Source organism: Ctenopharyngodon idella, chromosome 1 (assembly GCF_019924925.1).
Source record: "Ctenopharyngodon idella isolate HZGC_01 chromosome 1, HZGC01, whole genome shotgun sequence".
Lineage (NCBI taxonomy): Eukaryota > Metazoa > Chordata > Actinopteri > Cypriniformes > Xenocyprididae > Ctenopharyngodon > Ctenopharyngodon idella.
The window spans coordinates 16,058,541-16,084,221 of NC_067220.1; the positions used below are offsets into that span (position 1 = coordinate 16,058,541).

General features: G+C 35.4%; 1 protein-coding gene across 3 annotated transcripts in view; it reads right to left on the minus strand.

Annotated features, from left to right (window-relative positions):
* The window catches only part of dlc1 (DLC1 Rho GTPase activating protein), a 118,902-nt gene that overhangs the window by 75,407 nt on the left and 17,814 nt on the right, over positions 1-25,681 (minus strand). For 2 of the 3 annotated variants that reach the window (XM_051888253.1, XM_051888257.1), the window contains exons 3-5: positions 20,110-20,259; positions 19,761-19,901; positions 2,739-2,772 (exon numbers count right to left, since the gene is read on the minus strand). The exons of the other annotated variant lie outside the window; for it this stretch is intronic. In XM_051888253.1, the coding sequence (XP_051744213.1) occupies positions 2,739-2,772; positions 19,761-19,901; positions 20,110-20,259 (325 nt within the window). The remainder of the gene's footprint in view (positions 1-2,738; positions 2,773-19,760; positions 19,902-20,109; positions 20,260-25,681) is intronic. 3 annotated transcript variants of the gene reach the window in all.

The following is a 25,681-nucleotide window of genomic DNA, read 5'->3' on the forward strand; positions in this document are numbered from 1 at the left end:
CATAACATTAAGGTTGAACCACTGTAGTCACATGAACTGTTTTAAATATGTCTTTAGTAGCTTTCTGGGCATCTGAAAGTGTTATTTATCTTGCTGGCCATGGAGGCCTCAGAGCCATAAGATTTTATCAAAAATATCTTAAGTTGTGTTCCGAAGATGAACGAAGGTCTTACAGGTGTGGAACGACATGAGGGTGAGTAATTAATGACAGAAATTTCAGTTTTGGGTGAACTAACCCTTTAAATGCATTAATATGATCAAAAGTGACAGTGAAGACTTTTACATTGTTATAAAAGATTTCTATTTTAAATAAAATAGTCTTTACATTGGGTTCTACGTGGTTATCTTTATGTGTACAAATGTGAGGACCCTGGATAGTATTCTAAAGATAAGATGCCATTACAAAGTTACAAACCTAAATCCTCCAGCCACTTGCATTTGTCTCCAATAAAGCAAGGAAAAGTGAAGACCTCAGCAAGAAACTTGAGCACATAATGCAGCCAAATACTCCATTCTGGTGCCCCATATCCCTTAAAATGACCCTGAATGCAAATTACAGTAACAATGTCAGACTTTCATGGCCATGGAGCTTGTGTTAGATAACAGGAACTTCTTCACTCATACACACACACAAACACACATTCAAAATCACTGCTGCTGGAGTTTTGGTCTTTTTTGCTCCTGCCAAAACCCTGCTGTGTTTTAGCCCAGTCTGGAAAGGGATAGTACAGTAAGGAATGACGCCTAGATGGGAATCACTTTCCTTGCACAACATAAATACTGTTTGCTCCAGTGTTGTGACCCAAAAGTCCATCGCCATAACAACCCGAAAATTAACCATGAATGCTCTCCATCTTGGGGCAAGGTTTGCGTGATGTAACCAGGCTGTGCACCCCACATTCCTGGGCTGATACAGAGAAGCTTTGATGTGCTTTGAAACAGGGGGCCATTGTGCTAAAATCTGGCCTGCATTTTATCATCCATCACACACCAGAATACCAAGCCGCAGAGCCACAGGGGGTCATTACATAACGCAAAATAGCCTACACATAAATTCTGATCATCTCAAAATTCAGAGCATGCAAGTGATATCAATAATATCAACACCACCAAAATCTGATGGACTCTGGAAAATGCATGATGCAATGTCTTTTCATCCCTTTGTCTCCATTGCATACACACCACTATAAGTAAGGAGATGATGGAGACAGACAGTCTCCAGCTCCTGTTGCTTTCTGGTATTGATTCCAGGGAGACACAGGGGTCAAAGCGGAATGATCTCTTATGGTTCGTCTGGTGTCTGGTCAACATGATTGACCAGAAGTTTCCCACTCACACTTCACCTACCTTTGGATATACATGCATCACTGGAGATTTATGAAAGCCATTTTCACCACAGTGTCATTTGAATCACATCTCAATTATATGTGTTTAATAGCATTCTGTGTGGAAAATTACATTTGTATTTATTTATTTATTGCACAAAGTGGTCTACTCCTTTCTGCTAGCATTTTATGTATCCTAAATAGAAACAATTAAATAGTTTCATACGTGTAGCAACATTTTGTAACAATAAGGCTTTATTGTAAATGATGCATAAAAATATTCTGTTCAAAAGTGATTTTCCAGATTTGTAGATTGTTTTCTTCACAAATTTCAACCCTAGAACATATTAACTCTACTGTCTCTTTGCTTAACAAGTACACTTACACTAATTCAAAAAAAAAGAAAAGAAAAAAAAGGCAAAATTGTTGGTCATGATAAAAATTTTTTTTTTTTTTTTTTGAGGAATTTAAATTCTTCCTTTCTAAATAAAAGTATTTTATTTTATTTTATTTTTTTTTATTTTTTATTTAGTGACCCCATACCTTTGAATGGTAGTGTTGGTTTATTTATTTATTTTTTATCATATGAATGTCCAAAGTAATTTCTGACCCTGGTGTAATTACATTTTACATGACAATCAAAAGTCTCAAAGTTAGATTATGATATGTTTGGTAAAAAGCATGGCAGCACTGATGTAACTAAGAAACAACTTTTAGTTAACAAAAAGTACACAACAACTGACAAATGTACAAGTATAACAGTTGATATATAGCAGTCAGCGAACATCAAATGACCACATGAGCAGCAGCGAATGGCTAACGGCTATCTGTTAATAGCTAGCATGCTACATTTGTCCTTAGCCTGAGGGTGAGACTGAAATCAGGGTAAATGCTTTCCTGTGCCTCGACAAAGCATCTCTTTTAGCCAGCAAATGGTCATGTATCCATAAGGGAACAAAGAGGTTTGTTCTAGATATATATCACTCTAGTAATAATCTTCAATTTCCAGCCACATCTACAGGTCTCTGTTCTGATAGCAGGCAGTTCATTGTCTGACTGAACAACATCTGCTAGTGTTTAAGACAGATCCAGTGCCACCACTTGACATACTTTGGTGGGAAAGCAAGGTTGTATGTCTTGACTTGACTTGGATTTACAAAATCTCATAAACGTTTTTCATAACCTTCTTGTTAATAAGACTTTTCACTTTAATAAAATGGTGAGAAACAAGTATTGAAAACATTAACTGAATTTGATATCCTAATATTGGAAACATTATCATATCATAAGACACTTTCTTTTTTTCTCTTCTTTTGAACATACAGTTTTGCTTTCCATACTGTATCAATCCTTCATCGCTTCTATCGCTTAATGTAGGTAATGATAATAAAACTTGAGATTATGTGGACTTACCTGCTCTGTCTTTCTCAGAAAGTACAGCAGAGGTCTGAAAGAAAGTAAATGAAGAAAAATTAATATTTTGCAAATGACAAGTAAATACAATAAGATTAAAAAAAAAAAAGTATGTTAAAGGGATAGTTAACCCAAAAATGAAAATTCTGTAATTGCACCCACAAACTGTTCCAAATCTGTATGAATTTCTTTTTTCTACTGAACACAAAAGAAGATATTTTGAAGAATATGGGTAACCAAACAGTTGATGGACCCCACTGACTTCCATAGTATGGGGAAAAAAATACAATGCAAGTCAATGGGGCCCCATATGCTTACCAACATTCTTAAAAATATCTTCTTTTGATTTTCATTTTTGAGTGAACTATCCCTTTAAATCCATTTTATCATGTCTGAAGGTTAGCTTTGATTTGAAATTCCTGAAATGGAATTCAGATAATGTTGTATGAATCCATATTTCACTTTTCATCAAGATCCAGGGAGGACCAATAAAACAGTTCAGTTTCACAATGTAACTCTATAAACACAGTTTACATTTCAAACCAAGCCAGTATAAACTAGCCTACCACCTGTCCCTGTGAGTAAAACACTGTGTGTGTTTGTGTATGTGTTCATGCCCACCAAGTGCAGCTGGCCAAGAAATAAGGCCATTTGTGTAGCCTCTGCAACCTTGAAAACACCCTCCTCCTTATGAACCAGATACGAGATACCCCACCACACACACACACACACACACATTAGGTTTTCGTCTTTTATGAGGACATTCCATAGACATAATGATTTTTATATTGTAGACTGTATATTATATCCCCTAACCCTAAACCTACCAATCACAGAAAACTTTCTGCATTTTCAAAAAACATAATTCTATATGATTTATAAGCCGTTTTCCTCATGGGGACCAAAAAAATTCCCCGTAAGGATTTTGGATATTGCCATCTTTGTGAGGAGACACACACACACACACACACACACACACACACACACACACACACACAGAGAGAGAGAGAGAGAGAGAGAGAGAGAGAGAGACAGACAGAGAGACAGAGACAGAGAGAGAGAGAGAGAGAGAGAGAGAGAGAGAGAGAGAGAGACAGAGAGACAGAGAGAGAGAGACAGAGAGACAGAGAGACAGAGACAGACAGACAGACAGAGAGATACATATATGCTTACATATCCTCTAAAATGCCTGATAGTCTGTTTTATCTTCATATGACTGAATGTGATTATCCATAATTTGTTAGATCATGCATGTACTTACTGATAACACTGATAAAAGTTTGTTTTTCAACACGGAGGGTATGAGACAAAAAGAAACCGCTGCATAGTTTTACCATGTCGGCACGTCTCAGTGGAAAACACACAAATGAAAAATACCAAAAAAGTGTGTCTAAGTGATTATTTCAGCCACAGTATTTTGCCTGGAAAAATGATTAATCTGCTTGGCAAAGACATTAATATGCTTTCCAAATTTAGCACAATTGCGGATTTAGTTAATGACCTTTGTAAAATCTCTTCCTGTACTTAAACAGGAAGTTTTGGTGGGACATATTGAAGGGCTTTAGTTATATCACAACAATGACTGGTTTGCCATGGTTTGCCATACTATCCTTGCCATGCTAGTCAGTTCCAGGTGGTAGTTTGTGGTGGGACATTTTCATTGCTGAGAAAATCTACATAGTCTAGGATGAGTCATTAATACTTTTGGTCTGTTTTCCTAGAAAGGAGAGACTGTAAATTTTAAGTGTAGTTAAAAAAAAAAAAAAAAAAAAAAATATATATATATATATATATATATATTTTTTTTTTTTTTTTTTTTTTAACATTTCTAAAATAAAATAAGTATTAGATTAAAAACTTGCATGTGAAAAAACAAATTATAAATTACAAATGTTGCCTTGGGAACTGACTAAAATAAGTTTAAGCTGAAGTACTAAAATAAATAAAACCAAGTTAAAAATAAATTAAAGCTAAATAAAAATAAATAAATAAATAAAAAAATGAAAACTAAAGAAAATGTTAAGCACAAACAAAATTACTAAAATGTACACTAAAATGAAAACTGAAATTATAAAATAAAAGCCAATTCAAATTATTAATAAATACTAAATAATGAATAATACTGTACTATACTAAGAATACTACAATAACACTGACACTAGATGACCTCAAAGCTAAAAGACATTGACAAAAAGCTAATTTTGATTTAATGGGGCCTCTAAATGACTCTCTTTCCTGAAAGAGCAATGACTAATAATAACTGTTCCTTTGTTAGTTATTGTTCATTATTCGTGTGTGTTGACTTTTTAGTCAGACAGAACAGGAATTTCTGTGGTTCCAAAGGAATGTCGGGGTCTCAGTCTCCGGGTGACCTTCATCCATAGAACTTCAGCTCTGTCCGCTGATCTTTGACCTCGTGTAATCCCAAAGTCCCTGGAACAGATCATACTGACAGAAACACCTCCATCATCTGCCTCGAAAAGAGCGATGCATCCTGTTATATGAAGAATGTGGCTCCTCAAAACATCAGAGCATATTCTTCTTCTTTATCTATCTCTTTCTTCTGTGTTTTTTCATGTTCTATCTCTATCTCCCAATTCCTTTATTGCCCTCTGTTATCACATTGTCTTATTTTATCTACCCTTGTTTTTTGTCTACATTCTTTTGCTTTTGTTAACATACCCTCATCTTTGCGTCCACCCATCCTCCCCTCATGAAGCCAGATGCATGCTGGGTATTATACATGCATGTGAGGGGTGCGAGTGTCATATCTAAGGAGTGTTATCTAAAGAGTGATTGTGATCTTAATGGACATAGTGTTCCTCAGACATTCTAAAATCACATTATGTGAAAATATCTGCCTTGGTTTTCGTGTTAGTATCATATCTATTCTCACAGCAAAGCATGTGCATCACTATAAAGAGATATGGAAAATTTTTTAAAGGATTTTTGGTGTGAATGACGAGCAAATGTTCAAAGGTGAAGTGTGACGATGAATACAGTCAGTCACACTTCAGTCCAGAAGGGGTCGTGCACGGTAATGCAATGCTGTTTGCTAACTGCCACAACAGGAAAAAGTGTAGAAGAAGAACAGACGATCTATGCATAGATATGTTTATGTCTAATCTCTCATTTCAACCACGGAAAGACAAAAAAACAGCTTGAGAATAATTTCTCACATAGCATTACATTTACCTCAGGCAAGTCATTTAGTGTCCACAGCATGTTAGTTCACTAGAGAAATGAACTCTAGAGGGGAGCATTTCACTAAACATATGCACTATATTAGCTTATATATTCATTATACTTATTTTACGTGCTAGTAATGTCTTAATTATTTATGTTGAAATAAACTTGTCATGAAAACAAGTGCAGTAACTGTGTAAAAGATAATATTTCAAAAATGTAGTAAAAGTAGTAAGAGTAGTAAAATAATTAAAAAATAATTTTATAATTGGATTTAGAAGTTATTGCAAAACCTGCCTTTTGTGCAATTTACATGTTTATTTTTTTGTTTGACTTTTTGTTATTATATCTAAAAATAAACAGGAACTGAATTGAATAGTTTGGGCTCTATTGTTAATTGTAACCTAATATTATAGTAATTAAAAACAGATAGTCCTGCCTCAAACTCTCACCATTGGTCAAATCATTGTTGCATTTTGGCTGGTCAGGATTTGGCTAACTTATAGCTTTAGCTGTATTCACGCCATGTTGTAATTACCGTAAATAAAGCTCTGTATGCTTTCGAAATGCTCGTAGTACTTTGATATTATACACCGATTGGTCTGCTCGAACGCCTTCAATCTGCAGTGGTCAGGTGGTACAGCGGCCACGTGGTACAAGTCATAGCTCTCAGAAACAAGTTGTAATTACACGTTTTACAAGCACATGAAGGCTTTACGGTAATTACGACATGGCGTGAAAGCACCTTTTATCTGCATTAAGCTGGAATAAGAGAAAGTATTTTAACATAAAAAATAAAAAATAAAAAAATAAGATCCCTAATTTCTGAAATGCTCAGGTTAGACTGAAGACTTTCTCTCCTTAAAATATATTCTACCAAACAGCACTATTTCTCCATAGCTGAGGACAAATCCACCCATTGCATTCCACTCCTTGTTGATGGTGCTGATACTGATGTCTGGATAAAGCGTTGTCTTGCACCCAATCTGTCTAGGGAACACACACTGACACCAATACACACATGGTGTTACTCACACATACCTGAATGGTTTATCTGAATCACACAGACAGATAAACATAGATAGACATAATCAGTATAAAAAAAAAAAAAAAAAAAAAAAAAAAAAAAAACTTCCCAACAACAGTGATGGTTCTCAGATTTACAGCTAAATAATGACCTTTGCAATGTTAGCTAACGGCAAAAAAAGTCCCTTGCTGGCACACTGCGAGATATCAAAAGTAAATCACCCACAAACACTCATATATAGACATGCACGCCAACACCAACGCGATTGTAAAGTATTGCACAAAATATACCTCGACGTGCACTAAAAAGTCCACAACCCATCAACTCAGGTTTCGCAACCATAATGTCAAATTACGAGTCTGCAAATACTATGAAACATGATGCAGTAGAGAGTTAGCCATATTATCATAGCGTGACTGTGACCACCACAGTAACACACTCTACATTCCTTTATGTGTGGCCCTGTTGTTTTCTCAAATTCACAGAAACAACTCAAGGCCACCGACAGTGAAATACTATTAATACTTTGGAGAGCTTCTGGCATACCCAGAATAACTATATTTGAGTCAGAGCACTGTTATCATGTGCTATTCCAAACACACCACCCACCACCCTCATATGAGTGGAAAGATAGATAAAATGAGCTCAGAACAAAAGAAGAAAAGACAGAGAGGAAGCAGGGAATGAGGTGGAATAAAAATAGGACAATGAGATGAATAAATGAATAGAAATGAATAAATAATAGAAATAACAGCAAAATAGACAAGCAAGACCTATTACCATCTCCCATACTTGTGGTCAAGGGTTTGTTGAAATTATTAATTGATATAAAAACAGCCAGTGCATATGGAAATGAACATTACAAATTACATGTTATTATATTTATTTTATAAAACATTAAATTGCATTTGTGTTATAAGCTCAAATGATACCTCAAATCATGCGGTCTGTTCAAACAGACACAAAAGACCGCCTACTCTCCGCCTACTGACTTAATGTGTAAACATTATGGGAATACACATAATGTTTACGGAAGCGTGCTAGCCAGATGGGCCCCAAGTTTGGTTTGAAGACGAAAAACGTACCAAGGACAATGTTCTCTCGCCATTCCTGATTTCTAACACGCACTCACAGCGTTTGGCGTAGTCTTGTGGCTGTCGGAGCAGGAACAAAAGCTGATGCTCTCTGTATGTTTTCCGTCGTCATGTACGCGTTCATATGTAAGTTGCTCAAGCTTATTTTGTCCATTACATTGAAAGATCTGAAAAAAACAACAACAACAAAAAAAATACATTTACCTGCCCATAGACCCTCCCCTTGAAGAAATCTGGACAGAAGTGGTTGAAAGTGGACAAAAGAGGACAAAAGAGATGGATTAGATGGTTATGTGTCTGCCTCGTCTACTTGTGATCCGATCGACCAAAAAACATCTTAATGTTTTTTAGAACACCTTAACAAACACATAGCAACACCATGACAACTATCAACAACACCCTAGAATCATTGCAATGACAAAACTGAAAATCTAGAACTTAAAACATTTCACCGTTTTAAAATTGAGTGCGGAAAAATTGTTTACAGTGTAGTAATTCTTCAGGGTCCATCACACTTGCCCCGCAGCACTGGACCACCCAAGTACACAAATGTCATATGTTACATTTCAGTCATGAGAGTGAGAGGTATTTTTTTTTGTATGTGTGTGTTTAAGTATGCAATCATGTGTGCAAGTGTGTGTCCCATGTCGTTATGGGGCAGGATTGGGTCACATTTTTTGGCCTGTAAGGTCCCTGGGCACAGGTTGTCACGGCATTAGGGATCAGAGGTCGTATCAGGTGTCCAACAGAAAAAACAATGGGGCAAAGTGTGTGTGTGTGTGTGTGTGTGTGTGTGTGTGTGTGTGAGTGAGAGAGAGAGAGATAGAGAGATGGGATAAACATTGAGCAGAAACTTATTTAACCAGTTGGTAGGGTTGAATTATGTGGATATACACTGAAAGTCAGCATTCACTCAGTTAAACTAGGAAAATCTGAAGTCAAACATGTGATGATTATCAATAATTAAAACTCCACCAGCTAAATATGTTGTACTCATCAACTCAGACAACTAACATTAAATTCAGCAGACTTGCACTGCTTTTGAAACAATGATTTAAAATGTACTTTAAAGTTTGATTTGACATTATTCCAAAGTGTTTTTTTTTTTAAGACTGTTTTTACTGGTATGTGTGTGATAAAATTCTGGTCTGGAAAATGTATTATTGTTTTTGAACTGTTATTTTTGATGTTTGCTACGACATTGCTCATACTTGGGGTTAGAGGATTTTCAAAACTCCCTAACTGTAAGGTGCAAAACATGTACAAATCTAGTTCTACATCGCTACATTGCCCTTTAATATTATGCTATTCACTTCATAAAATTATTGAAATTTTGAGAGAAAGATAGAGTGAGAGTGTGTGTGTGTGTGTGTGTGTGTGTGTGTGTGTGTGTGTGTGTGTGTGTGTAGCAGGTTGAAGAGCAAAATATACCAGCCCCCTAGTCTGGTTAAGAATGTGCAGCTGGTAGGGGTCAGACTGGCCCACCCAAAGTCTGACTGGGTATGTGTGAGTGTGTGTGTGTGTACATGTGTCTTGATGACCATTCTTACTGCACCGTCTTTGACAGATACAAATGTGTTTATTAAAGATAAACGCAATGATAAAGATACCTATACACATATTTTGTGCATGTATACACAAACCAGGTCATTTTTGCTTCTGTTTCAGGTCTCAGGCCTTATTTAGTGTTTATACTCAATATACAGTGGGTACGGAAAGTATTCAGACCCCCTTAAATTTTTCACTCTTTGTTATATTGCAGCCATTTGCTAAAATCATTAAATTCATTTTTTTCCTCATTAATGTACACACAGCACCCCATATTGACAGAAAAACACAGAATTGTTGACATTTTTGCAGATTTATTAAAAAAGAAAAACTGAAATATCACATGGTCCTAAGTATTCAGACCCTTTGCTGTGACACTCATATATTTAACTCAGGTGCTGTCCATTTCTTCTGATCATCCTTGAGATGGTTCTACACCTTCATTTAAATCCAGCTGTGTTTGATTATACTGATTGGACTTGATTAGGAAAGCCACACACCTGTCTATATAAGACCTTACAGCTCACAGTGCATGTCAGAGCAAATGAGAATCATGAGGTCAAAGGAACTGCCTGAAGAGCTCAGAGACAGAATTGTGGCAAGGCACAGATCTGGCCAAGGTTACAAAAAAAATTCTGCTGCACTTAAGGTTCCTAAGAGCACAGTGGCCTCCATAATCCTTAAATGGAAGACGTTTGGGACGACCAGAACCCTTCCTAGAGCTGGCCATCTGGCCAAACTGAGCTATCGGGGGAGAAGAGCCTTGGTGAGAGAGGTAAAGAAGAACCCAAAGATCACTGTGGCTGAGCTCCAGAGAAGCAGTCGGGAGATGGGAGAAAGTTGTAGAAAGTCAACCATCACTGCAGCCCTCCACCAGTCGGGGCTTAATGGCAGAGTGGCTCGACGGAAGCCTCTCCTCAGTGCAAGACACATGAAAAAACACCTGAAGGACTCCAAGATGGTGAGAAATAAGATTCTCTGGTCTGATGAGACCAAGATAGAACTTTTTGGCCTTAATTCTAAGCGGTATGTGTGGAGAAAACCAGGCACTGCTCATCACCTGTCCAATACAGTCCCAACAGTGAAGCATGGTGGTGGCAGCATCATGCTGTGGGGGTGTTTTTCAGCTGCAGGGACAGGACGACTGGTTGCAATCGAGGGAAAGATGAATGCGGCCAAGTACAGGGATATCCTGGACGAAAACCTTCTCCAGAGTGCTCAGGACCTCAGACTAGGCCGAAGGTTTACCTTCCAACAAGACAATGACCCTAAGCACACAGCTAAAATAACGAAGGAGTGGCTTCACAACAACTCCGTAACTGTTCTTGAATGGCCCAGCCAGAGCCCTGACTTAAACCCAATTGAGCATCTCTGGAGAGACCTAAAATGGCTGTCCACCAACGTTTACCATCCAACCTGACAGAACTGGAGAGGATCTGCAAGGAGGAATGGCAGAGGATCCCCAAATCCAGGTGTGAAAAACTTGTTGCATCTTTCCCAAAAAGACTCATGGCTGTATTAGATCAAAAGGGTGCTTCTACTTAATACTGAGCAAAGGGTCTGAATACTTAGGACCATGTGATATTTCAGTTTTTCTTTTTTAATAAATCTGCAAAAATGTCAACAATTCTGTGTTTTTCTGTCAATATGGGGTGCTGTGTGTACATTAATGAGGAAAAATGAACTTAAATGATTTTAGCAAATGGCTGCAATATAACAAAGAGTGAGTGAAATTTAAGGGGGTCTAAATACTTTCCATACCCACTGTATAATATATATATATATATATATACACACATTCTGTTCATAGAGTATGTAGACACACAGATGCTATCTATACCCCCGAACTGCAAACATTTTCCATAACTAATGAAGGCATTCCTGCACGTGCACTGAGAAACGTGGGAAAAAAACGACCCATCTTTTTTTTTCTCCCTCTCCACGGTGAGAACACTCTCTTCTTTACCCCATAATAACTTCCATATGTTTTATCCAAACCGTTTTGGCAGGAAGTGATGTAAATTGTCCCTCAGGGCATGTTACATGGTGTAAACTGTATCCCTGACTCAGTGATCACTGTTGACATTTCAAGCTACAATCCAAGCTAAAAACAGCCAGCTGCATACGGAAACGGTCCAATCGTTTTGATGAGAATTTGAACATACAAACTCAAAAGTTTAATACTATGATTAATCCTATAACCAACAAGTGTATTTCAAAGAATATCCTGGTATTTCTATCATTACGATATTGCAATATCAAAAAAATGGTCTTATCATGCCACTGTAAAAATATATTACAATTTTTTCTGCATGTGGTATGGTCTGAACAATATTATGTTTAGGGACCCACAGGAAGTAAAAGTACAGCAGTGGACAATCAGGGTACCAAAGAAAAAAACATTTGTACCAATTTTACTTACGAAGGACATAAAGAGGACAATGACTGATCCCAAGCTAATAGTATTTTAAGTTTTGTCGTGCCTCAGTTGCTTTTTGCTTGCTCACTGGGGGTTTTCATCCATTGGTTTAGAACAGTTTGTACTGTAAAATGCTATATATCAAAATTAGAATTGAACGGAACTGGTCAATAAGGGACAGCTTTCTCTCTCTATGCCTTGAAAGTACATTTGCATTCCCTATAGGCTAGAAAGGTTGATGGCTCAATACAAAATATTTAAAAAGGCAAGATCAGGAAATATGTCTCATTTCTGAAGAGAATCATACTCTTAGGGTGAAGAACATTCCCTCCAAATGTCACTAACCTCACAATAGTTGGTATTTTCCCCTTTTTTCCGGCCCTAATTGACTCTGTGGATTAGAGAAAGAGAGTCGGGATGCTAATCCCTGTAATCCAGTATAATCCAGGCTCCAATAACAATGGAAGATGCTGAATTAAGCAGACGGCACTTTGGGAAAACAAGAAATGAGGCTAACCTATGGTGCAGGATTAGGGTGCCATGCAGAGGCACATGAGGAGGGGGCTAACTACCCTGCTGGGCACAGTGGTCCGAGAAAGAGACACAAGAGCAAAACCAATGCTGCCTGGATGCTAAAAATCAAAGATGATTGAGAATTTATGCCTAGCCTTGTACATCCATCTTAAAACCTCTGAAATATCCACTTTGGTTTGTCATTTTTCAGATACTGTAGACAATGTCTTTTTATACTTTTAATAAATCTGTCTATATTATACATTTCACTCTACCTGGAAACCATATACACTGTATGCAACACAAAAAAAAAAAAAAAAAAAAAAAAAAAAAAAAAAATCACATGACTAGTCCTGGACAGCAATAAGAATAAATTGAGATCAAATGGATACTGTGTTATGTCTTGTGCTACTCAGATTTTTCTGCTGAGTAAAAGACTCTCACATGTGAGTTTCAAAAAAGATCCATCTCACAAACTGCTCAGATTTGCCAAGACACTAAAGTCTACAATCACAAGTCAGAGATGTTAACATGAACTCCAACATTTCTCATCAAATTCTTCCAAGATCATATCTGAGTTATCCTATTCATATTCATTTATAGCTTTGGATATTTATATTATGTAACATTTTTCTAATTTGTATTTATTTTTAAATTTCCTTTAGACTTATCATAAACACCAAGCCGATACTTAAATGGAATAAAACAAGAGCAATGAAAGAGGAACCTCTGAGCAATGACATTTTTCTGCACATAAATATGGAAGCCTCACAATAAATAAATAAATAAATAAATAAATAAATAAGAATTAATTCCTTCATTTATTAAAATAAAATGAGTTTGCAATAAGATATTGTGAAATAGACATAGTGAAATAGAAAGTTGCTTTTGGAGAAAAAAAAGTCACAATAAGAAATAAAGTTTCAGTTACGAGATATAATGTTGCAATGGTGAGATAAAAACCCCAAACTATGTCATATTATGAGATACAAAGCCATATAATTAATAAAAACTTGATTTATTCATTCATCCACTTTCATTTTTTACTATGAATATCACATAATGCAAAATACACTCATTCATTAATTCAATTTTATGTTTTTATTATGAATATCACATAATGCGAAGTATACTCATTCATTCACTTTTATTTTTTACTATGAATATCACAATGCAAAAAATACTCAATTAATTAATTCATTAATTTTTTTCTATGGATATAACAATGCTAAGTACTCATTCATTCATTCATTCATTCACTTTTAATTTTTCACTATGAATATCACATAATGCAAAGTATACTCGTTAATTCATGCATTCATTCATTCACTTTTATTTTTTACTATGAATATCACAATGCAATGTATACTTATTCATTCATTCACTTTTTTCTATGAATATAACAATGCAAAGTATACTCATTCATTCACTTTTATTTTTACTATGAATATCACATAATATCAATGATCATCAAAGTATATTCATTCATTCATTCATTCAATTTTATTTTTTACTATAAATATCACAATGCAAAGTATACTCATTAATTCATTCACTTTTATTTTTACTATGAATATTATATAATGCCAAGTATATTCATTCATTTATTTTTACTATAAATATCACATAATACAAAGTGCTGCATTATGTGATATTTATATTCACATTTGAAAAAAAAAAAAAAAAAAACATTAAATATAATATCCCTGTAAGCATGCATGTTTGTGGGTGTGTACTGTACATAGCACCTGTTTCCAGCTCCCCTCTGTCTGTGCATGTTTGCATATTTACATCATGATTTATAGTTATCAATGCTTCCACACACAAGGGATCCTGTCACGCACATCCACTCAATCTCCTGCCATTTCAAACCTATAAATGTATAGTCAACAAATGACTATACTTCACTTTGGCTGGCATCCTCTGTTTGATATACAAATATGACGGCAGTTCCGTCGGATGAAAACCCCTTAAGACAGATAGATTTCTTATGCTGAGACCTCAGGGGCCTCAGACAAATATATTGAGTTCTGCCCATGCCGGGCCAATGAGCTATCAACACCACTCTGCAAGCCAAATATACTAAACTTCTTGTGCTCTTGACAAGCTTGAGTTACGAGATGAAAGTGGGCCGAAACATTCAGGGTTCTGGCTCATATGAGGACAGACACAAAGACTGTAATATGGTCCTTACAGGCAAACACAACCACACGTGTAAGATGTACTATACCACATCTTCAGTCTGCTGATAGAGAACATTTTTGAGTGAATGAATATTATTAGTCAACAACTTCTGGAAATACTCATGGCAGATATAAATTAATCTGAATGTGGAGAAAGCATATTCATAAGGCAGCTTAGATGTTTTCCATGACTGCTAGCATCCCCTAAACACAACTATCGCTTTCATTTTAATCCTCTTACATAAACCAAAATCTCAGAGTGGGTCTTTGTGATGTGTAAAATCAATGATATCATTCTATTCATGTGTCATGTCTGCTTTTTCCCTTATTTTCTCTGATACACAGAGCAAGACAAAGCCCTTGTTTTGCACTCTAAGAATGCCTGATACAGCACGCCTGACCTTGAACATTTCGGAAAACACAGATTTCCTGCTTAAGGTCAAAAATGAGGTACAATTTTCCACATCCTTCTCTAAAAACATCATTTTTTTTTTTTTTTTTTGCTATCCAGTATCTCTTTCGTTCTCAAGGCCAGATTTAACTTAAAACTGATAGGGGAAATAAGCCTTCTCCACAGTTTAGCTGTTTATCAGCATTTAATGGAAAACCTGTCATTTGGTATCTAAAAAAAAACAAACAAAAAATAAACAAACAAACAAACAAACAAAAAAGAACAAACACATCCTTTAATTTCAGCTCCATTAAGAGCAACGGAGGTAGATTATTCATAAACTCTTAGGGAAGGTGGTAACATAACTTTGATATGATGGAGTTTTGAATTATTAATGGTTAAGTGGTACAAATTAATGTTGTTTGCAGTAAAAGGGGTTACAAAACCAGACAAAACTACTGAAATATTTTGGGTTGAAAAATGTGTAATATTGTTGAAGAGAACTACTCTCTAAGCTAGAAAGGATTTAGACAGAGAGTGTTCACACTTCACTGCTACTTATTGGTACTAAAACTACAATACATTACTTAGAAAACAGCTGAATGTTAATTTTAAGGGTAATAAATAAGGGTACTTTTCAAAAGTTTAGGGTCAGTATTTTTTTAATGCTTTTAAAATAAGTCTCTTTTATGCATTTGATTAAAAAATACAGTAAAATTTTGAACAGGATTATTGTGAACAGTTCTTTCTATGATGACAAAACTGAATTTTCAGCCATTACTCCAGTCTTCAGTGTCACATGATCCTTCAGAAATCATTCAAATATGCTGATTTGCTGCTCAAGAAACATTTTTTTATTATTATTATTATTATTATCAATGTTGAACAGTTGTGCTGCTTAATATTTTTGAGAAACTACAGATAACATGAACTAGTAATGAACTGCACTTACACAGCATTTATTAATCTTTGTTAATGTTAATTTCAACATTTACTAATACATTATTAAAATCTTGTTAACATTAGTTAATGCACTGTGAACTAACATGAACAAACAATGAACAACTGTATTTTCATTAACTAACGTTAACGAAGATTAGTGAATACAGTAACAAATGTATTGCTCACGGTTAGTTCATGTTAGCTAATACATTAACTAATGTTTACTAATGAACCTTATTGTAAAGTGTTACCATTATTATAAATGGGTTTTTATGTTTTATGGGGACATTCCATAGACATAATGATTTTTATACTGTACAAACTGCATATTCTATCATCTAACCCTAACCCTAACCCTACCCATCACAGAAAACATTCTGTATTTTTAGATAGTCAAAAAACAACACTTAATATGAATTATAAGCTCACGGGGACCAAAAAATGTCCCCACAAGGACAAGGACTTTAGATATTGCCATTTTTGTAGGGACATTTCCCCCTCATAACGTAGCGTAACTGAACCACACAAACATATTATGGACATACAGTGAAACCTCAATAAACTTAATTCTTGAAATTCACTGTCATTGGTAGCTCAAATGGCATACATTAGCAATGAATGGTAGCCGTGGCCTTTTAGCTTGCAGTACTCCGTCAGTGTTTAACATACCTGAGCAAGAGCAAAGATGTAAGAGCAAGAGAAAGTATGTGCTAGTTAGCTTGTGTGTGTATCAAAAGGATTAATCTTTTTTTGTATGTGTTTACCAGGTACACTTATGTAATCCGGTTAGGAATGGCAGGAACGAACAAACAAAAAAGGTGTTTGAGTGGACACACACTTGCAAACAAACACACACACACACACACACACACACACTTGATGGACACAGACATTGAATAAGTGTCAGTGTAAACAGTAGTTTCTCTTGTAAACAGGAATCTGTACTTTGCGACACATGCTCCACGTACGCTACGATGTCTGCGTGTGTCTGTGGGTACTTGCTCAAATGTGTAAGCTTGCATTCCCTGTGCCATGCATTATAGTGTTTTAATGATCTTCTCTCTGGCTCCATTTCTCATCTCATCTCATCTCCTTGACCTCTGTCTGAGCACTCAGCTATGTTGACCCATTAATCAAGATTAAATGGATACAGTCATTCAGTGAGAAACTTGCTTCATTTTTTCCATTATCTCAGTCAAGATGACTACAGAATTAAAGATGAAACTGAAGGATCAAATTGAGATAAGGGGGAATTTTAAGTACAGATTACATTCAGAAACATACTGTAAAAAATTAAGACAATTTAAGTTTTTCATATATATACATTGCTGATTTGGTGCTCTAAAACTTCTTATTACCAATGTTGAAAATAGTTGTGATTTTATTTTCAGGATTCTTTGTTACACAGAAAGTTTGAAGAACAGGATTTATTCGAAACAAACGTATTGTAGCTTTCTTTACTGAAATTTTTGACCAATTTAATGCATTGTTGATGAATAAAAGTATCAATTAGTGTAATAAAAGGGTAACACTTTAGTTTAGGCTCTAAGTATCACTATTAACTAGCTGCTTATTAGCATATTACTAGGATATTGGCTGTTTATTAGTACTTATAAAGCACATATTAATGCCTTATTCTGTATGACCATATACTACATCCCTTAATCATACCCAATACTTAAACTTACCAACTACCTTACTAACTATTAAAAAGCAGTAATTAGGAGTTTATTGAGGCAAAATAGTTAATAGTGAGAATTGGACCCTAATCTTAAGTGTGATCATAAATATTAACACTAATATAAATAGCATTAGTTAACTACAACTAACAACGAACAATACTTTTACAGAATTTAATCTTTTTTAATGTTAATTTCAACGTTAAATAATACATTTTAAAAATTTAAAGTTGTATCTGTTAGCATCACTTAATGCACTGTGAACATAAACAATGAACAATAGTATTTTTATTTACTAGCATTAGCAAAGATTAATAAATGCTGTAAAACACATATTGCTTATTGTTATTTCATGTTAACTAATGCATCAATGCTAACAAATGAGACCTTATTGTAAAGCATTACCTTGCCCTAAGCACTAAGTGCAAATAGCGTCCCTTGTTGGTAAACTTTATTTACACTAGCTCCACCCACCAATGTCTGGTTGTACCACTCAAGTTTTAAAAAAGACATGTAGAATTCAACGTCTTCAGTGGTGCAGCAGTAGCAATTTTAATGCGATCGATGTGGGTTCGAATCCGCCTTTTGCTGAGCTCACATTTATTTTCAATAAAAATTAAAATAATGTTCTAAAAGTGGAAATAAACTGTGAACGAGTGTTTAATAATATTAAAAGTGTTTATTGGGTGGGGTTAGAGGAAGGTGTAGGGAGGGTTTTTATTCTCCCAATAAGGCAGCATCCATTTAATTGTAATAAATATAGCTAATCATTTACAATCTATGATATTATTGAATCCTGTTAATGTACAAAAATACTGAGGTGCAAATAGTATCTGCCAATATAAAGTATAGATAGCATAATTACTATTTACCCTTATTGCAAAGAACTGATACTTTTACATGGTGTAAATAGAATCTATCACTATTTTCACCTAGTGTAAATAGCATATCGCTAAGAAAATCCTGCTATTGTCACTTAGTGTAAATAGAATATATTGCTATTTTCACTTAGTGTAAATAGCATCTACAGCTATTTGCACTTAGTGTAAATAGAATCTATTGCTATTTGCACTTAGTGCCAATAGCCGCTGCCTTAAATTTATTATAACATTTAAATATTATAAATTGTATAATTATAGAGTCTATAAGTCAGACACAATTTAAATTTATATCACCAATTTCAATTTTGTTCATAAATGCTATAATCTGCTGATATATCTGTAACTCAAAGATTTTTGATGACATTGACTTATCTACTGAAAATATTATGACCTTTGACACTGATAAATAACACCAACTTTTATGTCCTTCCTCACATTCACTTACCCATATCTGCCTTTACTGACTTGTTTCTGCTCTTAAACAGACCTTTTTAAACTTTGTCCACACATTCAGATATGGAAACATTCTGTCCATCTTTCCCTGCCTCTCGCTGACACTTTAAGTGTTGTTTGCCATGTGCTTCTGAAATGTGGAGTCAAGCATGTAATGGGTAATCAGTTGGAAGACTCTTACGCTTAACTCAGAACACAAACTCACACACAAAAAAAAAAAAAAATCACTCGCTCACATCAACAGTCATCCAGACATGTGCATGCACCAGAGGGGAAGATCATAAGTATGTTCTCAGTGTGTTTTAGCTTGGCAGGCGGTAAAGGCTGTTATTATCATGTTCCAGCAGCTTTAGCCACTCAGAAAGAAGAAAATGAGAAGGAGGATGAGAGACAGAGAGAGAGAGAGTGTCTCTCCTCAGTAAACTTTAAAGTGGCTGCTGGTACCACAGCACACTCTATTTTGCTGTTTACATTGTCATTCAGCGTACAGAAAAGCATGTCTAAATGTTGGACACTTCAGTCGCCTCTTTAACAAGTGAATAAGTGATGACTGACATCAGGTTTAACCAATTCCAGAACCCTGAGAAAGTATGAATGGTATGTAAAGGTACTCCTCACAATAATGAAAAGCTGAAAACCTTGTATTATACCAGTTATTTGTATTTGATTTAATCAATTGATCAATGACAGGTTTTAGTTAACTAACCTCATTTTTTGGTCTAGCTCCAGAAGTTCCAGAGGGTCCTGATGAGGACAGTGATGATGAAGAGCGATAAAGTGGGGTGTTTAGAGACTGGGAGGATGCTGAAAGACTTCCTGCTGAATCCAGCATTTCTAAATCAACTTCCTGTTAAAGAAAAAAAACAAAAAAAAACATTGTCATACTTTAAAAACAACCACATACTGTATCAAACCTTTGTGTCAGGTACTTTACATAGATTTAGTACTGGTAGATCTGATGCAGTTGCTGACCATTATTTCATACATCATCGCACATCTTTCAGAAGAAATTAGTGTATCATTTGCATGAAAGCTTCTGATTGGTGGCCACTCACAGAGATGATCCGCCTCTTTAAATTGGGAGTGTCATTGAGGGAGGAGCTTAGAGCATTTTCAATCTCTTTGTCCAACTGATCCAGCTTCATTATTAACAGAACCATGGAGTCCAAACGTGACCTCTCCTTCTCCCTCTCCTCCCGTGAGCTCTGAAATGAGAAAAACAGAAATATAATCAGATTTTATTTGAGAAATGTAATCTATAATTTCTTAACCTGTAAGAGTTTTGTTTGTCGATAGAAAACAAAAGATTGTAGAATGTAGACTTCTATCTAACTAATGTAGAATTGACCTTCATTGTGTTTGTTTATACATTATTTAATGCAATTAAATACTGCATTAAAATTAAAATAAAAAATAAAAAAATAAATTGTAATGCAATTTTCAAAGGAACAGTAATTAAATTAGAGTAAATAAGTACTTAGTAATGCATTACAACCAGAATTGCTTATGTTGCATTCTTTACCAAAAAGGGATCAAAATAATCTGAAGACAATAGAAATTGCAGAAAGTAGATAGTATTATTTAATTAGTTTTGGTTTGCAAAATGACCTTCTGCATCTACACAGTCCACAGTGGCGGAATGATTAAATTACTAGCAGAGAGCTACACAGAGAGGAGAGAGAGAGACAGACAGAGAGATTGGAAAACAGAAGTTGTAATGCTACTCAAGCAGAGAGGAATGATGCTGGCACTTGCCCCGTGTCTGAACCAGGCCTGTGCAAACAGCCCCACACAAAGCAGTGCAGTGTGTAAAGGGCTTGCGTAGCTTGTTCTGGTATTTACCCTTAATACACGCTTGTCTATCACAGAGCACACAGGGAGAGAAAGAGAGACACTCTGCTAATAATGAGCTAACAAAAATACAAGTCATTGTCCAAAACACACATTTTATCTCCAGACACCTTGAAGGTTTTTAAGAGTTTGTTTTTGTTCTAGTGTTTCAATAGAGCACAGGTCATGAGGATTAGCTGATAGACTTCTTTGATGAGCAAATCTATGTGGAAACAAGTTTGCCCAAGCCATTTTAGAAGTTTACTTGCAGGGTTAAAAATCGGTTCACCAAAAAAGAAAATTTCTCTCTTAATGTTATGACTGTATCACTATCTTGAGTGGAAAACAAGGAAGAATGTTGCTCTGTTCTATATAATGAAAGTGAAAGGGGAGTGATATTGTCTAGCCCCCAAAATGCCAAATGTTCATTTGTGCTATCATTAACTTTATACTATTTCATATACTGTATATGTGTACTGTATATACTTCTTAAACTTTAACCTTAACACGAGCCTTAACACGACAAATTGACTGAAATTCAAATAATTATTTATTGAAAATCTCATTCGAATTTCCATACACTGTGCTTTATGTATTTTTCTCTCTCTCTCTCTCTATTTAAAAGCATGAATCCATTAAATTAGGTCAAACAAACACAATCGTGCCACCCATGATACATCAGCTGACAACAGGGCCAGAGAACAGGAAAAGCTCACACATTCTCCCTGATGGAGGTATAAACATGCATATAATCAAGTTCCTCATTCTGCTTTGTGTGTGTGTGTGTGTGTGTGTGTGTGTGTGTGTGTGTGCGCTAATTTAGAGCACTTTGCCACAGAGAATAAACTGCTTGTTTAGGACTATTCTCTGTCAGAAGAGTCAGACAGAATAGAGACGCTATCAGACAAAGACGCGCTATTTGTCATCTCTTATCTATTCCTGGAAATACACTATGATAAAATGTAAATGATAAATTCTTGGAATCTTTATATCATCTACATCTATATATATATATATATATATATATATATATATATATATCTCAAGATTTAGTTTTTATTTTATTTTTTATAAAAAAAATGTTTATATTTATATTTTTTTTTTAGTTATTATAGAACTGTATTATAGAAATGTTAGCTGAAATATTTTTATTTTTTATATTTTATTTCAGTTATTGTTTATTTTATTTGAAGTAATGACATTTTTATGCTTTTAGTTAACAAGTTTAGTTAATCTCTGACACTGAATCAAATCAAATCAATCAATCAATCAATCAATCAAACATATAGTTGTCTTGTTAAATAGTTTAAAATTCTGAAGTTGTAATTAAAGTAAAATGTAAAAAGATGCAAAAAACCTAACTAAAACGAACAAACAAACAAACAAATAAACTTCTTCCCCATTGTCATAGTTGGTTGCAATAAAGAATGAATAAACGGATCTAAACACAAGCAGTATTCGTTTTTATTTACGCTCATAACCAAAGAACATGAACAAAACAACCAAATGCGACGAGAACTGACAATGAACTGAAAGTAACACAGAGCTTAAATAGATGGACCAAACCATCAGCTGAATGAATGCCAGGTGTAAACGATAATGAAACAATGAGAAACCATAGTAAATGATTGAAACACAGGAAACTAAGGCCTAGTTCACACATAACGCGTCCACATAAAAATGCAAAAACACGCTATGAAGCACTGTCGAGAGCATGTTAAACAAACAGGTGGCGATATACAGGTGCTGGTCATATAATTAGAATATCATCAAAAAGTTGATTTATTTCACTAATTCCATTCAAAAAGTGAAACTTGTATATTATATTTATTCATTACACACAGACTGATATATTCCAAATGTTTATTTATTTTAATTTTGATGATTATAACTGACAACTAAGGAAAATCCCAAATTCAGTATCTCAGAAAATTAGAATATTGTGAAGAGGTTCAATATTGAAGACACCTGGTGCCACACTCTAATCAGCTAATTAACTCAAAACACCTGCAAAGGCCTTTAAATGGTCTCTCAGTCTAGTTCTGTAGGCTACACAATCATGGGGAAGACTGCTGACTTGACAGTTGTCCAAAAGACGACCACTGACACCTTGCACAAGGAGGGCAAGACACAAAAGGTCATTGCAAAAGAGGCTGGCTGTTCACAGAGCTCTGTGTCCAAGCACATTAATAGAGAGGCGAAGGGAAGGAAAAGATGTGGTAAAAAAAAGTGTACAAGCAATAGGGATAACCGCACCCTGGAGAGGATTGTGAAACAAAACCCATTCAAAAATGTGGGGGAGATTCACAAAGAGTGGACTGCAGCAGGAATCAGTGCTTTAAGAACCACTACGCACAGACGTATGCAAGACATGGGTTTCAGCTGTCGCATTCCTTGTGTCAAGCCACTCTTGAACAACAGACAGCGTCAGAAGCGTCTCACCTGGGCTAAAGACAAAAAGGACTGGACTGCTGCTGAGTGGTCCAAAGTTATGTTCTCTGATGAAAGTAAAATTTGCATTTCCTTTGGAAATCAGGGTCCCAGAGTCTGGAGGAAGAGAGGAGAAGCACACAATCCACGTTGCTTGAGGTCCAGTGTAAAGTTTCCACAGTCAGTGATGGTTTGGGGTGACATGTCATCTGTTGATGTTGGTCCACTGTGTTTTCTGAGGTCCAAGGTCAACGCAGCCGTATGCCAGGAAGTTTTAGAGCACTTCATGCTTCCTGCTGCTGACCAACTTTATGGAGATGCAGATTTCATTTTCCAACAGGACTTGGCACCTGCACACAGTGCCAAAGCTACCAGTACCTGGTTTAAGGACCATGGAATCCCTGTTCTTAATTTGCCAGCAAACTCGCCTGACCTTAACCCCATAGAAAATCTATGGGGTATTGTGAAGAGGAAGATGCGATATGCCAGACCCAACAATGCAGAAGAGCTGAAGGCCACTATCAGAGCAACCTGGGCTCTTATAACACCTGAGCAGTGCCACAGACTGATCGACTCCATGCCACGCCGCATTGCTGCAGTAATTCAGGCAAAAGGAGCCCCAACTAAGTATTGAGTGCTGTACATGCTCATATTTTTCATGTTCATACTTTTCAGTTGGCCCAGATTTCTAAAAATCCTTTCTTTGTATTGGTCTTAAGTAATATTTAAATTTTCTGAGATACTGAATTTGGGATTTTCCTTAGTTGTCAGTTATAATCATCAAAATTAAAAGAAATGAACATTTGAAATATATCAGTCTGCGTGTAATGAATGAATATAATATACAAGTTTCACTTTTTGAATGAAATTAGTGAAATAAATCAACTTTTTGATGATATTCTAATTATATGACCAGCACCTGTAACCCTAACTGTAAAGCCATGTTGGCCAATCAGAAGCTTGAAAAAAAAAGTAATTATCGGTTCCGGTTTTAATGTCACAAGCCAAAATCTCTGGTTTCACCATCTACAGGACAATAATGCAACCGGAGTTTCTAAAAATCTTCACCCTGGCAGGAGTTTTCAAAAAAGTTCGGTTTCAGTGACCAGATACTGCGTTTGCATGTGGACGGATGGCCAAACCGCACAGATAAATCTGTGGTTTTGAAAATACCCACGTTTGTGTGGACAGGGACTACTGAAAACTAGGACACAGAACTGAAACATGATTCAAAACCCATTCAAACAGAAAACAAACACGAAATACCCATTACGCATATATAAAGTTTGAAATTTTGAAGTTAAAATTTACGGCAATTAAAATGCACAGTGTGAATGCACTTATCACAGTTACAAATGAGATCTCTTTAAAATCTAAATGGTTTCTCTTTAACACAAATTAAATTAAATGGAGAGCAAATAGAGACTTTTGATTAAGTCTCCTGCTTCTCAGATTTTCTCAAGAGAAAACCTCCCCAGCTGGTGACCACAGCTGTGCCACATACATCTCCTCTAGAGTTTCAGAAGAGATCTCAACAATGTCACAAACTCTGCTTGTGTTTGCCAAGATAACAAAGTCTGCAATCAAAAGTCAGAGATCTCAATCTAAACTCAAACATGATTTATCTAGTACTTCCAAGACCAAATTATCCAAGCTATACGTGCTATCCACAGCACATTCATAGCTCTAATTCGACTAATGACAATATCTTATATTTTATTTGCTTGTATTTTTATTTTTCCAAAGTATTTTTTAAGAAAAAGAGGACACATTTGATAACTAAAAAATTACTTAATTATCAGAAAAAAGTAAAATGGTACAGAAATTTTTAAAAGCTTATTGTAAATAGTGGTCACGGTAACACCTATAAGTAGACATTGACATCACATTCCTGCACGTAATGTATGCGAGCTTGAAATTACGAACTACAGAAAGAGTCCTCTCATCTGTCTTGCTTGTATGTGATATCAGGTGTTACACTGACCTCAGGTGGTGTGTTTTCAGAAAGACACTACAGGTGTGGACATTCTAAGCCAAGCTTTAAGCTTTACACAGATACACAAACGCAAGCTTGTATATAGGATCAGAAATTAAGGGCAGCTCGGGGCAAAAATTCCACAGAAAGTGGCAAGCACCTACAATTAAAATTGAGGAGGTAAATGTGTTTTGATATAGCTCTTAATATTCAATTATAAGCATAGCTTGTAGATATACTGTAAGCATTATAAAGAAGTAATATTCAAAAAAAATTATTCAAAAGAACAAATTATATATTCAGTATAATTTATAAAAAATGCCCCTGAAAATCAACTCCAGGCGGCAAATAATACCCCTTGATGGAGAAAGCAGACTTGGTGACATTTTAGA